General features: G+C 51.6%; 1 protein-coding gene across 1 annotated transcript in view; it reads right to left on the bottom strand.

The window, feature by feature from the left end:
• Positions 1 to 494: 494 nt before the first annotated feature.
• Positions 495 to 15,241, bottom strand: part of PLEKHM1 (pleckstrin homology and RUN domain containing M1) — a 52,287-nt gene continuing 37,540 nt past the window's right edge. The window contains exons 8-12 of the mRNA XM_003786243.3: positions 11,639 to 11,784; positions 7,961 to 8,154; positions 3,577 to 3,640; positions 2,964 to 3,121; positions 495 to 2,202 (exon numbers count right to left, since the gene is read on the bottom strand). Of these exons, the coding sequence (XP_003786291.1) occupies positions 2,091 to 2,202; positions 2,964 to 3,121; positions 3,577 to 3,640; positions 7,961 to 8,154; positions 11,639 to 11,784 (674 nt within the window). The 3' untranslated portion in view covers positions 495 to 2,090. The remainder of the gene's footprint in view (positions 2,203 to 2,963; positions 3,122 to 3,576; positions 3,641 to 7,960; positions 8,155 to 11,638; positions 11,785 to 15,241) is intronic.

Raw genomic sequence — 15,241 nt, 5'->3', positions numbered from 1 at the left:
TGTGGCTAACAAGAGGGGGCCCTATCAGATGGTAATGATGACTGGTGGCCTTCCACCAAGCAGCGGCAGTGTCAGGATTGAGAAGCCAGGCCAGTGATTAGAAAGACCAAATCTTTACTGCAAAAATCACACAACAGCAATTCCTTCAAAACAAAGCACTTCTCAGGGCCACAGCCCCATTCACTAAGAACAGTTTATTGCATAAAATAACATTTTAAAATAATGTGGGCACTACTGAAGTTCACATCAGTGCTCCACTCTGGGGGTGGTGGTTAAGAGTCAACTCATCTAAAAGCGTTAGCAGCTTCTTGGTCACAGGGAGGGAGCCAGCTCTAATGCTAATAATCCAGGTGGGGGAGGCCCCTCCAACCAGGGCCTCACCCCTGCTGTCTCCTTGGGGACCTCCTGGGAATATCCTCACAGGCCCAAACCCACCGCAGGCTAGACTCCTGTCCACTCAGGGATGGGGTGGTGATGGCTCTGATCATGTTTGCATCTTTGTGGTGGAGCGTTAATGCAGGCTGGGGTGGGGTGGGGTGGGGATAGAGACGAGGTACCCAGTTTAGGAGGCCAGGGTGTCTGGGTGCAGGTGCACACCATCTTCTGTGACTGTGAGGAGCTGCTGGCGCCCCCACAGGCCCCCTCCTGCCCGCCTGCCGCCTCCTCTTTTCTATTGCACATTCATCTAGCTCTGATGACTCAGCAGCTGATCACCCCCAGGGAGGGGTGGAAGGCTCATTTCTTGACAGTGACAGACAGATCACCCGAGGCCTCCAACTCTAACTTGAACTGTAGGTAGGATGACTGGAGGACCCCAGGGCTGACAGGGCCTGCTGGGTCCAGGAGAGGTGGGGGAAGGGAACAGAGACCATCCCCTCCCCCTAAACCTCAAGGGTCTCAGCATCTCTGTGAAAACATTTTCAGGCTCCCACCTCAGCCTCAAGATCCCTTTCAAAGGTAATCCTGGGCCAAGGACATTTCCCAGTGTCCAGCAGCACCCCTGCTGGCAAGTGATGGGAAACTTTGGGAATTAATGGCTTTATAAGACTGAGGCTGAGGGTGCTTCCTCAGGGCAGCTTCTCTGCACACCCCTGCACATCTCAACAGTGGAAGGACCAGTCACTCCCCACAGTGCAGGGCTTGGTCATCACAGCACCCAAGGCCAGCCCCTCCCTGGGCTCACTGTCCCCTCTGAGGCCTCGCCTATCTCTGCTCGGGAGGGGTCAGCCAGGCAGGGTTGTGACCCAAGAGCCCGTAGGAGGTGGGCCTGCAGTGTTGGCAGCAGCACCCTGCCCATCTTCGCAGGGGATGAGGGGTGGGCAAGGTGATGACCTTCCCTGAACCAAGGAAGGTGCAAAGTGCTGACAGTGCTGGTTGAGTCATTTCTCCTTCTCTTGCAGGGACCAAGAGCCCAGGCTAGAGAAGAGCCAGGAGCTCTGACACCAAGAAAGGGGATGGCCCCTTCAGGTAAGGAGTGGGGGAGTGGGGAGTAAAGACACAGGGACAGGAAGAAGAGGTCACCAGGTAGTTTGGCATGTGGCAGCAAGGGTGAAGGCAAGGCACCCAGTCCAGCACCAGGCTCTGTCCTGGCAGTGACTCATGTGTTTGTTACCTGCTGCTGCCAGGCCAGGCCTGAGTGGCTCCTGCACATCTGCTCAGGGTGAGAATGCCTGGATTTCATGGGTGACTTATGTACGGTCAAGTATAAAAAAATATTTTCTGTTGCAATATGAAGGGGGAAAACCCACCTTAAAAAACTAGACCTTTTAATCGGGAATTTGGAATTGAAAATGCTCCTCAGGTCTCATTTCCACAGTGTTCGAACAGCCCTAATGGAAGTGCTGTGACAGTGGTGAGGCAGGGCCTGGTTAGGAACAGGCCCCCTGCTACCTCCAGACAGGGAACACTTGGTAGCAGGGAGACCATGGGGCATCATTGGGGCATCCTTGGCTTTCTCTGGGAGGCCTGTACACTGCTCACATTTGAGGGTTTTCCCGTTAAGGGGACACAGCTGGGACACCATGAGATGGAGCAGCTTGGGCTAATGGCTCTCACCCCCTGGCCTCTGGGGTGGGGTCTAGAGACGGGGGTTACGTGAGAATGTTCTGTTCTTGGTACTTGCGCCGGCGGGCACAGCGTGGGCAGCCCTCCTTCACCACGGCCTGGCAGCTCTGGTGGAAGACGGCCTTGCACTGGGCACACCTGGGGAGAAAGTGCAGGTGCTGCTTTTGCTGGCTGGAAGGGGGCCGCCCTGTGGCCAGTGCTTTTGACCAGGCCCACAACATGGCTCTGGCTATGCCACGCCATCCCTAGCAAGAGAATCTTGAAACAATGCTTGTCCCTAAGTCAGGCAGTACATGCTGATGTTCTCTGTCCTATTTCATTTCTTATAAATGCTGCTTGAGAGTCACTAAATGATTTCTTGCCTATGTTTGAAAGACCCTGCAGTTTAAAAAGTCAGCCCTAAGTCCACTGAATCCTGGCCAGCAGACACCTGCTGAAAATGAACTAATGCTCCCAGCATTAGTGGGAACTCCCACTCCCATATGGGTTGCAGGTAGGTTTGCATGAACTTTTCCATTTAGAGGCTCCTGATAATGAGCAATAACTGGGAACAAGAGTGATCATGACAGCAAGAGGCAGTGGCAGGTACCACCCACCAGATGCCCACTTTGTGCCATGCCTGGTGCCAACACTGTGGGGCAGAAACTCATTCAGTCCCTCCTCAACCCATTCACAGTCTGAGGCCCCAGGAGGCCCCACTCAGAGCCACCTCTTCTCTAGAAAGATGACAGCTCAGCTGTGGGCTGCCCTGGACAACCTCGCCACCCCTTGGCATGGGCACAGAGTAGATATCCAATGTTTTCCCACACCACAGAGCTGGGACTGCCCCTCGGGAAGCTTGTCCAGGCTGTGGGTGTCAGGGGTGGGACTCTGAAGTGGCTGGCTGATATCCCACATACCTGACTGTGGTGTCAAACTCAAAGGGAAAGATGATGTCGTGGTGGTGGCAGATCTGGCAAATGAAGCCACGCTGGGTGCACAGGTCACAGTGGTAGATGTGCTGGGAGGCAAATTCGATCAGGGCCTTGAGGAATCCTTCATACACACCCTCTGCGATCTGAGGAGGGCAAGGGTGGCACCAGGCCTTTCAGCAACTCCGCAGCACCCTGCCTGGAGAACTTCTACCCTCAGATCCCACATGGGTGACAATACTTCCCCCAAAGCAGGCTGAGCAATGCAGATGTCCAGCCTTGTGCAATGAGGGCACTGGCGGGTTGTGGGATATATAGATGAGAACTGAATCCATGGGGCAGTGTTTCAAACTCTCACTCCTGTGCCCCGGGATTTGCTGGGGTACCTGGGTATTCCAGGGGGTGGGGGCATAGTCACTGCCCAGGAAGCTTGGGGCAGCAGGGCAGCCCATTCTGGGGTATGGTAAAACTGAAGATTGCTGTCTTGCTGGGGTAAACTACAAGCACCACCCCCCAGCCCCCACCCCTCTTGCCGTCTCATTTCTCCAGGAACAAGGTCCCACTAGGGAGGTCTGGTGGGAGGAGAAGCAGGATGTTTCACCTGTTGGAGATCAGCAACGCTAAACCTGTGGGGAGACTCCAAGAGATAATTCCTGTGGTTGAGCCTTTAAAGAAAACACAAGAGATTCTTTAGAAGGGTTTCCAGGACCTGGGCCAGCCTGTGTTGTTTTCATTTCCTTAGCACTGCTAGCCAGGTACAGATACCTCTTGCCTGGGTGGGGCAGTGGCTAGGAGCAGGAGCCAACCTGCCTGGACCCGGGACCTGGTCTTCAAGGTAACTAAGTACCTGGTGGGACCTGAGGCAAGTTACTTAACCTCTCTGATGCTGAGGTTTTCTCCTCTGAAAAATGGAGTTGTTTTAAGGATTAAATGATGTATTTATTTAAAGCATCTGGCACAGTGCCTAGCACGCAGTCATCACATAATTAATGAGGATCACAATGATGAATGCTAACACTTACACCAGGAACTGGGCTGGGAGCTTTACATGTATTCATTCATTTGATCCTCACAATAATCCTGGGAGGCTGGTGCTAGTATAATCCCATTTTGAGAAGAGGAAACACAGAGAGGGTAAGTAACCTCCCTGAGGTCACACAGCTTAGTCAGTGGCAGAGCTGGCATCTGAACAGGAGTCTATCTAGCTGCAGAGCCTGAGTCTTGATTCTCCCTGGTGTGCCTGTAGATGCTGGCTGTTGTATTACTGCCATCATTACACACTAGGGACAGTGCAGGGGCAGAAATGCACAGGATGTGGCCTCTGCCCTCAATATAGCTCCTGGTCTAGTGGAGGGACAGGCATTCCTCTCTGGTTTCAGTGCTATGTGAGGGGAACTGAGAAGTGTCCTAAGTACAGCAGATCCCATTTCAGAGGTAGGGGTGGGGAGCAGAGGATGAGGGCTCAGCTGCCAACCCGGCTCTAGTTTCCACCACACCAATAGCAGGGATCCCACAGGTCACATCCTGAGGGACAGAGAGGAAACATCTGCCAAAAATCCCCTGCTACAAAAACCTGCGTGGCCTTGCTGTTTGTGTGCGTGGGGAGAATACTCTAGGTCAGACCACACTTGAGAACATGCCTCAGGATGCCCTGGACATTTGGGGGCAGGATGGTGCCATGTCTGAGGCTGGGCTCCTGGGTACAGGCTAAGGGGCATCTGGAATGGTTGCTTGTCTGTTACCCCACCCACCATGGCCTCTGCTATGATCTTGGGGAAACCCCATCTGGGGTGAGGTAGTGCCACCAAGCAGCCAGGCAAGCCATGGGGCCGACTGGCCACTCAGTTGACTATGCTGGTGTCCCCAGTAAACATCCAGCTTTCTGAGGACAGAAGGCTGTCATTTACCACAAGGAAAACACAGGGTGTTGGGGGAAAGGGGACATACAGGCTGGCCCTGAGCTGGCAGGCAGGGTGGGGCTGATTTGGGTGAAGAATTCTGTCATTTGGAGTCCCTCTACCCCAGGCCTGTCACACTCTCAGGGACACCTTGCAACTGGTTTCTCAGCAACACTTTGTTAAGGCCAGAGGGGAAAGAGCACTGGCCTGGGGGAGAGGCCACTCCCCTTGCTGCTCTCCAGGAGAGAAGCCCATGTGCACTGGGCATACCCCAGGCCTACTCAGGCCTCAGTTTCTCTACCCACACAAAGAAGAGACCCCTTTTGGTCTCCTCTGACTGCCTGGGGAAGGGACCAGAGGAATCTCTAGGACTCTTTAGGAGAGTGGTAGATAGGTTATTATCTCAGTTCCTGTAACCAACAAAGTGACAGGTCCGGAAGGACCCCAGCCACTCTCTGCCCACCCTCCCTGGCTGTTGGGAGGAACACCTGGGGTCTGATGGATGGACACCCCTATGGGGCATCTCTGTGATGTTTCCCAAAGGCCTGAAAGGAACCAGCCCTCCCTGGCTCCCTTCCACTGCCTGCACCCCGCTGCTATCAGAGTGGTCTTTTCTAAAAACGCCGATCAGACATGATAGTCTCCAGGACCTAGAACCCTCCAACAGCTTCCTGATGGTGGCCAATAAAATCCAAAGGCCTCAGCGTGGCACCCAGGCCCCTGGAGCTTCTGGTAAGTTGTGCCCCTACCTACCTCCCACTATAGGTCCCTAAGCCAGGAAAGGCCCCTCCCTGCCCTTTCTTCTCTTTAGTCATTTTTCTAAACTTTAGTTCAATATATACATGATGCTGCTGGTGTGGTGGCAACTGTCTTTTTTTCTTTCTTTTTTGAGACAGTCTCACTATGTCACCCTTGGTAGAGTGCAATAGCATCACAGCTCACAGCAACCTCTAATTCTTGGGCTTAAGCAATTTTCTTGCCTCACCTCCTGAGTAGCTGGGGCTACAGGCACCTACCACAACACCCAGCTATTTTTTTTTTTGCAGTTTTTGGCCAGGGCTGGGCTTGAACCTGCCACCTCCAGTATATGGGGCCGGCGCCCTACTCCTTTGAGCCACAGGCGCTGCCACACTCAGCTATTTTCTTGTTGCAATTGTCATTGTTGTTGTTTGTTTTTTGTGGAGACAGAGTCTCACTTTATTACCCTCAGTAGAGTGCTGTGGCATCACACAGCTTATAGCAACCTCCAACTCCTGTGCTTAGACGATTCTCTTGCCTCAGCCTCCTGAGTAGCTGGGACTATAGGCATCTGCCAGAACACCGGGCTATATATTGTTTTGCAGTTTGGCAGGGGCGGGGTTTGAACCCGCCACCTTTGATATATGGGGCCAGTGCCCTACCCACTGAGCCACAGGCGCCGCTGAGTTGTCGTTGTTTAGCAGGCCTGGGCTGGGTTCGAACCCGCCTGCCTTGGTGTATGTGGCCGGTGCCCTAACCACCGAGCTACGGGTACCAAGTCTTTTTTTTTTTTTTTTTATTGAATGGTAACTATGTATATTAATGCACTTCTGGGGTACAGTGTGGGGTTTTCACATGCAATCTGAAATACTTCCATCAAACTGGTCAACAGAGCCTTCATGTACGGGTACAAAGTCTTAACATGTGTGTCCAGAGTGAGGGCTAGAAGTAGGTGGTGTGGAATTTCAAGGGGTGATTTGGTACTTTTGTTTATTTATTTGCAGTTTTTTTTTTTTTTTTGGCCGGGGCTGGGTTTGAACCTGCTACCTCCAGCATATGGGGCCGGGGCCCTACTCCTTTGAGCCACAGGCACCGCCCCTCAAGGGGTGATTTGAATGGTCTACTTCACTCCCTTTCACAAACATCCTTCCCTTTGAAGACTATCTGTAAAGAAGAAAAATATATTTTTTAAAGAAATGGGTGGTACCTGTGGCTCAAAGGAGTAGGGCCCTGACCCCATATGCTGGAGGTGGTGGGCTCAAACCTAGCCCCAGCCAAAAAAAAAAAAAAAAAGAAAAGAAACAAGGAAAAGAACTCTGCAAACTCTCAGCTCAGCTCAGATGCCATCTCTTCCAGGGGCTCCCCTGCTATGCTGGGTCAGGTGCCTCCGTCAGGGCACAAACCACGCTGACGCAGAGGTACCTTTGGTTCAGACTCTAAGCCTTTCATGTGATACTCACCACAACTCAGGAAGGCCACAAGAACTCAGGGACCACTGGCCCACTTTATAGATGGGAAAGCTAGTGCTCTGGGAAGTGAAGCCACTACCCTGACTCCCACAGCAGGTTTGGGGCTGGGTAAGGGCTGCAGGTGCAGTGCTGCTTCCCGGCACCCAGCACAGGCTGGCTCTTTGGACAATTTTGGGAGGGAAGCTGCCCTGGACAGCACCAAGCAACCTGGGGTGGAGGACTGGCTGGGGCAGGGAGGAGACAGGAGACAGGGCCCTGCCCTCCGTGATCTGGCTCTTGCCTGCCCTTCACCACACTCCCCACTTCCCTCCTTGCCCCAGCCAGTGTGCTCCCTGCTCTGCCCACAGCTGATGCCTTTGTTCATGGTCTGCATATGCCATTTCTTCTGTCTGGTTTTCCCCTCTTCTTCCCCTTCCTAAGTCCTATTCACTTTTCAGGTCTCACAGTGGAAGTCACTTCCTCCAGGAAGTCTCCTCCACTTTGTTCTCTCATTTCTGCTGCTGGTCTCAGCACCCTACTTCTCTCTCCGGACCCTCACCCTGGTTGGAGCTGCCAGCTTACTCATCTGTCTTCCCTGCCAGGCCAGAAGCTTCCAGAGGGTAGGCCCTGGCTCTGCCTTTCTCACCATTGTATCCCACACACCTAGCCCAGAGCTTGGCACTCAGTATGTGCTCAATAAATACTTTTAAAGAACAAATGAATATATGAACAAAACTCAAAAACCACCCTCGAAGGATACGGTAATCTCCAAGCCCAATGGAAATGAGTGCTGACCAGTCCCAGCATTTCTCCCAAGTGGACAAGTGGATGCCTTGCCTCGAGAAGGTGCATACATCTCTGCGTGCACACACCCCTGTGTACGCACGTGCATTGTACTCACCTCTTGCTTAGCTCCTTCAGGGCACCGCTCCGGCACACGCCCAGGTAATCCCCCAAAAGCTTCAGCTGCTCCCTGCTCTTCCCAATGAGGTGCATCCGTTCCACATGCTCATACAGTGAGGGGTTCACCAGCTGCAGGTTGATGAGGGGCTGGGCCCGGATCTGCGTCAGGAACTTCAGGGCCTGCCGGCAGACCTGCAGGCCATCGGGCTGCTCACGTGCGTGCTTCTGGGCCTGGCACTGCACTACCTACCTACTCATTCACCTGAGGTGCTAACTTCATTTCATAGATGAGGAAATAGCTTCAGAGAGATGAAGTGATGTGGCCAAGGTCACACAGCTCATAACTGGTACAGTTCACGTAGCCAGTTTACCCCTAAACTCACCCACACTGTAATGGCAGCTGCCCCTCCCCCTCCATGCTGAGACCCAGGGCCACCCTGGTCACTGCCCCTTTCCTAGGCCTCACAGACCCGCCCTATGCTTTCCTGTCCTTCCAACCCCACTTTCCTGACTAAAGGAAACAGGCGCTCCCCTCTGGGCCCTGACTCAGGAACCAGGTGCTGGTCTGAGTCAGGCTCCAGCCACAGGAAGCTGCAGATCAGACTCAGCTTAGTATGAGGCTTCCAGAGCTCCCCCCATGCCTCCCTGTGGGGTTGAGTGACCATCAGTCTTTCCCAACTGACAGGGTGTGGAAGGTTCTACCCTTGGTCCCAACCCTAATACCAGTGCCAATAATTGAGCACCTATTTATCAAACACTGGGCTAGGTTACTGGCCTTGACCATGTAACCCCCTTCATCGTCAGAACAACCCCTCAGGGAAGGTGTCATCCCCCCCATTTTATAGATGGGGAAACAGGCTCAGAGAAGCTAAAATGGCTCCTCCAAATGCCTGTGGAGAGCACAGCCCGGGTCTGAGCTGAGGTGCTACCTCTGAACATCTGGCTACCACAATAACTAGGAAGTCCCTCTCCCCTGCAGTGTCCCCACTGTGTGACAAGACCAGTGGAGCTGAGATGTTTCCCATAGTTGATTACTGTGTAGTGATTAGGAGCCCAGCTCTGGATGCGGACCTAGACTGAATCTGGCCTCCACTACTTCCTGCCTGTATGACTTTGTGACTTAGTTTCCTCATCTTTAAAATGGGGGAAAATAAGAACACCTAAGGCCTGTGGGTTTGGGGCCTTATTGTTCGCTGTTGCTGCTCTAGCTGACCCACTCATACTGAGGCACTTGCCAGGCTCTGCCAAGACGAGGGCTTCTTTCCCATGGGATTATTTTGGCTTTAGAGTAACAGAGGTCATCCACAGGACTCCTGGCAAAGGGCCTGGTACAGAGCACATTCCCAGTAAACACATGCTGCTGTCAGGGGCTGTATGAGTGCTTGGCATGAGGGCTGGGGGACTTAGCAGGCCCTCAGGACACCTGTCCCTGTATTTGAGGGCTGGGAAGGCCTCTGCCCTCCTGTCTACCAGCTCCCCCAGCATCTCTCACCTCCCCCAGCAGTGGATGACCCCTTCTTTTCCCGTATCTCAGGGCCCTGAGGTACCAGCCCCACAGCCCAGGGGCAACCCAAGGGCAAACTACCCTGGTGACTTAGGTCAAACTGCTGTTCTCCAGCCCTAGCCCAGCTCTTGCTGTGACTCAGCCTCAGGCCTGGGGTGAGGCTCAGATGAAGTAACACATAGGAATGTGTGCTACAGGCTGCCAAGTGATGGGCAGGGGCTTCACACTCCCTGAGGGCTGTTCCTACGCTGTGGGAATGGAGGAGACAGACAAAGAAAGAAGCCCCGGCCTGGCTGACACCCTGCCAAGTGCCAGCCAGGCCTTAGCACAAGTAGGTCAGCCACAGCAGTGACCGTTAACAATAGGCCCCAAACCTGTGGGCCAGCCACTTTCTATTTTCAATTTTCCTGTCTTTCCCAGGCCAGTGATCTCTGAGAGGGAACCAGGGATTTCCTGATCTCAGATAGGCCTAGAAAAGTATTGTGATTTTCTAGCTAGAAAAAGGAAGTGGTCTAAGGATTACAGCAGGGGATAGGAGATGGTACAACAGATGTATCAGGGGTTTGTAAATCGTCAATGTATTTTATGATCTGGGGTTCTTTGCATTTTGGGTGATTCTAATTTTTTTTTTTTTGAGACAGAGCCTCAAGCTGTCCCCCTGGGCAGAGTGCCGTGGCATTACAGCTCACAGCAACCTCCAACTCCTGGGCTCAAGCGAGTCTCCTGCCTCCGCCTCCCAAGTAGCTGGGACCACAGGCGCCTGCCACAACGCCCGGCTATTTTTTGGTTGCAGCCATCATTGTTGTTTGGCGGGTCCGGGCTGGGGATTCGAACCTGCCACCTTAGGTGTACGTGGCTGGCGCCTTAGCCGGTTGAGCTATAGGCGCCGAGCCCTAATTTAATATTTTATTTTACAATTAATATTTTCATTGTACTCACTATTATTTAACTTAACATTTAATTTTCTCTCGGTAGTTTAGTTAAATATTTAACACTGAGAGTAGGTTAGGGACAAGGTAAACAACAAAAAACCCAGCATGATGCCAACTTCTTTGGGGTTTCCTCTCCCCAGAGAGGTGGAGGTTGGGGTGGAACTGACTCAGAGTCACCTCCCTAGGCTCTGAGGAGGACACAGCCACACACCAAGCCTTCTTGGCTGCAAGCTTCTTCCTCATAATATTGTGTCTGTCTTAGTAGAAATCTGTACCTTTGGAAGAAAGCCAAGTTTGCACCCCTTGGCAGACCCTGACCAAAGGGATTCAGGGAAGGAGGTATGGCAGGTCTTGGGGAGGGAAAGAGCACTATTCTGAGTGACAGGTGCACCCTGTCAATACCCAACAGACACTGTTTCAACCTTCCTTGCAGATGAGGAGGCCTGAGGAGACTTTGCTTGTGATAACACAGCTAGAAACATAGCCAGCTTGTGTAACACAGCTGGCTACACTCAGCTGGAGAGGAGGAAAACTGAAAGACCTTAGAATACGTCCTATTCAAAAGCATTTGCTGAACAAAAAAGTACTTAAGATATAATATTAAGTGACCTGAGCATGTTATAAAGCAATGAAAGGCTAGTATGATCCTAATTTTAGAAATGTAAATAAGTGCACAGAAAAGGGTATACCTCAAAATGTGACAGTGATTATCTCTGGACAAATTTTGATTTGTCTTTGGGCTTTTCTGTAATTTAAAAATGTCAAACAATAATCACGTGTTATTTTAATAATGAGGGGAGCCCCAGAAAAAAATGCTCTTTAAAAACACCAATTAAGTAAGCCCATGTAAGGCCTGCAGGGAAGCGCAGTCAGCTGGGCCTCACAGGGTTTGCAAAGGCAAGGCTGACACCAAGGGGTGTAGCCAGGTGACCAGATAACCTATCCACCACGTACCCATCCATCCATTCAGTTGCTGGTCCCTTAAACAGTTTTGTCTGTTGCTGCAGAGGACCATCCTCAGACTCCCACCTGGGGACCCAGGCAGGCATTGACAGGGCTCTGTCCAAGGACTGTAGACAGGCACCAAGTTTGTCTCTTGGTGAGCTCCTCCACCGGTGACACTGGCTTCCCTAGAGCCAAACTCTTTGAAACAGATAAACAGTGGCAGCAAGGAGGAGGGAACACTCCTCTGTCCTTCAGCAGCCCTGTGTGGCCTTGGTAGGCCGGGCTCAAGACTTACCGGGCGCTTGGTAAGGTCCCAGTTATGGATGATCCTGGCCGGAATCACCGAGGCATCGTCTTGGTGGCAGATGTCACAGTAATAGAGGCCAGAGAAGGCACAGAGCTTGGGTCGTACAAAGGAGAAGCCAATCTGCCGGGAGCAGCCTGAGGAGAAGGGTGGTGGGTGAGCGGCAGGGCCTGAGTCAGCGCCCAGTAACAGGGCAGCCACTACGGTGGAAAGGACCTGCTAGCTTATTTTTTAAAATTAATTAATGTGTGTTATCATAGTTTACTGCAGCCTCTAACTCCTGGGCTCAAGTGATACTCCTGCCTCAGCCACCTCCGGATAGCTGGGACTACAGGTGTGCACCACAACACCTGTCTAATTTTTCAAGTTTTGGTAGAGCCGGGGTCTTGCTTTTGCTCAGGCTGGTTTCGAACTCCTAACCTCAAGCAATCCTTCTGCCCCAGCCTCCCAGAGTGCTAGGATCACAAATGTGAGCCACCATGCACTGCCTCAATTTTCTTTTGAAGTAAAGTGCAAAGATAAAAATAATCATTAATCAGAACCAACCCTATTAATTAATCTTTACAACACATTATAGGGATTATCATTATTTTACAGCTGAAGAAACTGATACTCAGAGATGTTAAGAAACCTTCCTGGTCACACGATTAAGTGGCATGGCTGGCATTCAAATCTGGGTTTGGTTGGTTTCAAAGCCCACCTTCTGCTCCATTACCACCAGCTGCCTGTGTTCGGTGCCTCCACTGCTAGCTCAGCAATGCCAACCTCCCATAGGCCCACCCCTCCCCTGAGGCCCAGAAATGGAAGGCAGCAAGCCAGGGCCTCAGCAAACAGTGAAGGAACTGGAGCAGTGGTTCTCAACCTGTGGGTTGCTACCCCTTTTAACAATGAAAATACATCCTGCATATCAGATTACGATTCATTACAGCAGCAAAATTAGTTATGAAGTAGCAACAAAAATAATTTTATGGTTGGGGGTCACCACAACATGAGGAACTGTATTAAAGGGTCACAGCATTAGGAAGGTTAAGAACCACCGAACTAGAGAGATGGGGCTGGCCTCAGGGAGGGGACGAGAAGCCAGCATGAGGCAGGGTAGTCTGCACATGGCCTGGTGCCAACTTAAACCCCGTTGGGGGTTGAGGGGAGCAAGGGTGGGGTGTGCCCAGGGCAAAAAGCTAGGGCCCAACTCAAACCCTGAACATATGCCCTGCCTCCCCCAGGCCATAGGACCAGAGGGCCTGCCCTTCTGCTTACCTAATTTTTTCTTTTTTTTTTTTTTTTGAGACAGAGCCTCAAGCTGTCACCCTGGGTAGAGTGCTGTGGCATTACAGCTCACAGCAACCTCCAACTCCTGGGCTCAAGCGAGTCTCCTGCCTCCGCCTCCCAGGTAGCTGGGACCACAGGCGCCCACCACAACGCCCGGCTATTTTTTGGTTGCAGCCATCATTGGTGTTTGGCGGGTCCGGGCTGGGGATTCGAACCCACCACCTTAGGTGTACGTGGCTGGCGCCTTAGCCAGTTGAGCTATAGGCGCCGAGCCTTACCTAATTTTTTCAAAGTTCCATTTCAGAGTTTATAAATTTCAGTGACTACCAGCTATTTTCTCGGGTTATTACAAAGTTTGAATGAGACAAGTTTCTGAAAATGCCCTGCAAACTAAGAAATATAACCCAGATGCTTGCGGTTGGTATCTGTCTAGCCACAGAGCTGTGCGTGCCGGCTGGAAAGGAAACCCAAGCTCCCTAGTGTCATGTACAGTCCCACTGGTAGGTGGCAGCGACGGGGAGAGCTGCCTTGCAGGGTTCACACCCTCAGGTGGAAACCATTCCTCACAAGCTCTGGAGTCCTGGCCACTTCTGAGCCCCCACAGGCTAAGGAGCAAAGTGTGAGTGCCAGGGCGGGTAGGGGTGAGGCTGGACCCTGGCTTGCAGGTGTTTTCTGCAGGAAGCTCTGCTCTGCCTAGCTTCTCCCATCCTCCAGGGGGCCAACCACAGACCACTTCCTTCTTGCTTGAAGATGCTTGAAGCAGGTTTCTCTCCCAGTCTACCCCAGCAGGACAGCTCTCAAACCAAGGCTCAGCTTCTTCTGCAGCAGGACAACCTCCTTACAGGCCACCTGAGGGCCCCCTGGTGATGGAGATGCCACTTGCCCCTTGGTGGCAGGGAATGGGAAGAGCTAGCAATGGACTGTGGGCAGGGGAACATCACACAGCCTTGAATGATATATGGGATGGAGACCCCCTGGGGTCCTGGCTATGAGCACAGGCTCTGGGGCTTGACCTTTAAGGTCCTAATTTTTCCTCTGCCACTTACCAGCGGTGGGCCTCAGCTTCTTCATTCTAAAGAGAGATAATACCAGCATCTATCTCTACAGGCTTGTGAGGATTAAAAGAGATAATCCAAATAAAGCATCTGACCCAGTGCCCAGCATAGAAATTATTAGATTTGATGATGAGAATGATACAGCAGGTGTGCTGGCTTGGAAAAATATCCATAAAAAACTGAGTTGCAGAACTATATACATGACCCTTGAATGACACGGGTTTGAACTGTACCATTCTACTTATATGTGGATTTTCTTTCACCTCTGCCGCCCATGAGATAGCAAGACCAGCTCCTCTTCCTTCCCTCCTCAGCCTGCACAACATGAGGATGACAAGGACGAAAACCCTATGATGATCCACTTCCACTTAAAGAATAGTATAGTTTCTCTGCCTTATCATTTTCTTAGTAACATTCTTTCCCACTAACTTTATTGTAAGACTATGGCATATAATACACAGAACATATAAAATATGTGTTAATCGACCACTTATGTTAATAGTAAGGCTTCTGGCCAATGGTAGGCTATTAGTAAAGTTTTGGGGGAGTTAAAAGTTATATGTGGGCTGAGTTCAGTGGCTCATACCTATAATCCTAACACTCTGGGAGGCCAAGGCAGGAGTATTGCTTGAGCCTAGGGGTTGGAGACCAGCCTGAGCAACAATTTTCTTTTTTTTGAGAGTCTCACTTCATCGCCCTCGGTAGAGTGCCGTGACGTCACAGCTCACAGCAGCCTCAAACTCTTGGGCTCAAGTGATTCTCTTGCCTCAGCCTCCCGAGTAGCTGGGACTACAGGTACACACCACAACACCTGGCTATTTTTAGAGGTAGGGTCTCGCTCTGGTTCAGGCTGGTCTCAAACCTGTAAGCTCAGGTAATCCACCCACCTCAGCCTCCTAGAGTGCTAGGATTACAGGTGTGAGCCACTGTGCCAGGCCCAGCTTGAGCAACACAATGAGACCCTATCTCTATAAAAAATTAAAAAAACAGCCGAGCATGAGGGCACACACCTATGGTCCCAGCTACTTAGCAGGCTGAAGCAGCAGGATGCCTAAGCCCATGAGTTGGACATGGCAGTGAGCTATGAGGTTGCCACTGCACTCCAACAACCTAGGTGAAAGAGTAAAACTCTCTCTTAAAAAGAAAATTTATATGTGGATTTTTGACTACATGGGGGGGTCAGTACCCTAAGCCCTGCATTATTCAAGAGTCAATGGTATACATACAGCTGTGCCGTCCAATACAGAGGGCCAGAAGACGGCCCTTTAAT

This window comes from Otolemur garnettii, unplaced genomic scaffold, assembly GCF_000181295.1.
Source record: "Otolemur garnettii isolate 467f Iridium unplaced genomic scaffold, OtoGar3 scaffold00018, whole genome shotgun sequence".
NCBI classification, from domain to species: domain Eukaryota; kingdom Metazoa; phylum Chordata; class Mammalia; order Primates; family Galagidae; genus Otolemur; species Otolemur garnettii.
The sequence above is the reverse complement of the archived record's forward strand: the minus strand, read 5'-3'. Positions and strand labels throughout refer to the sequence as shown.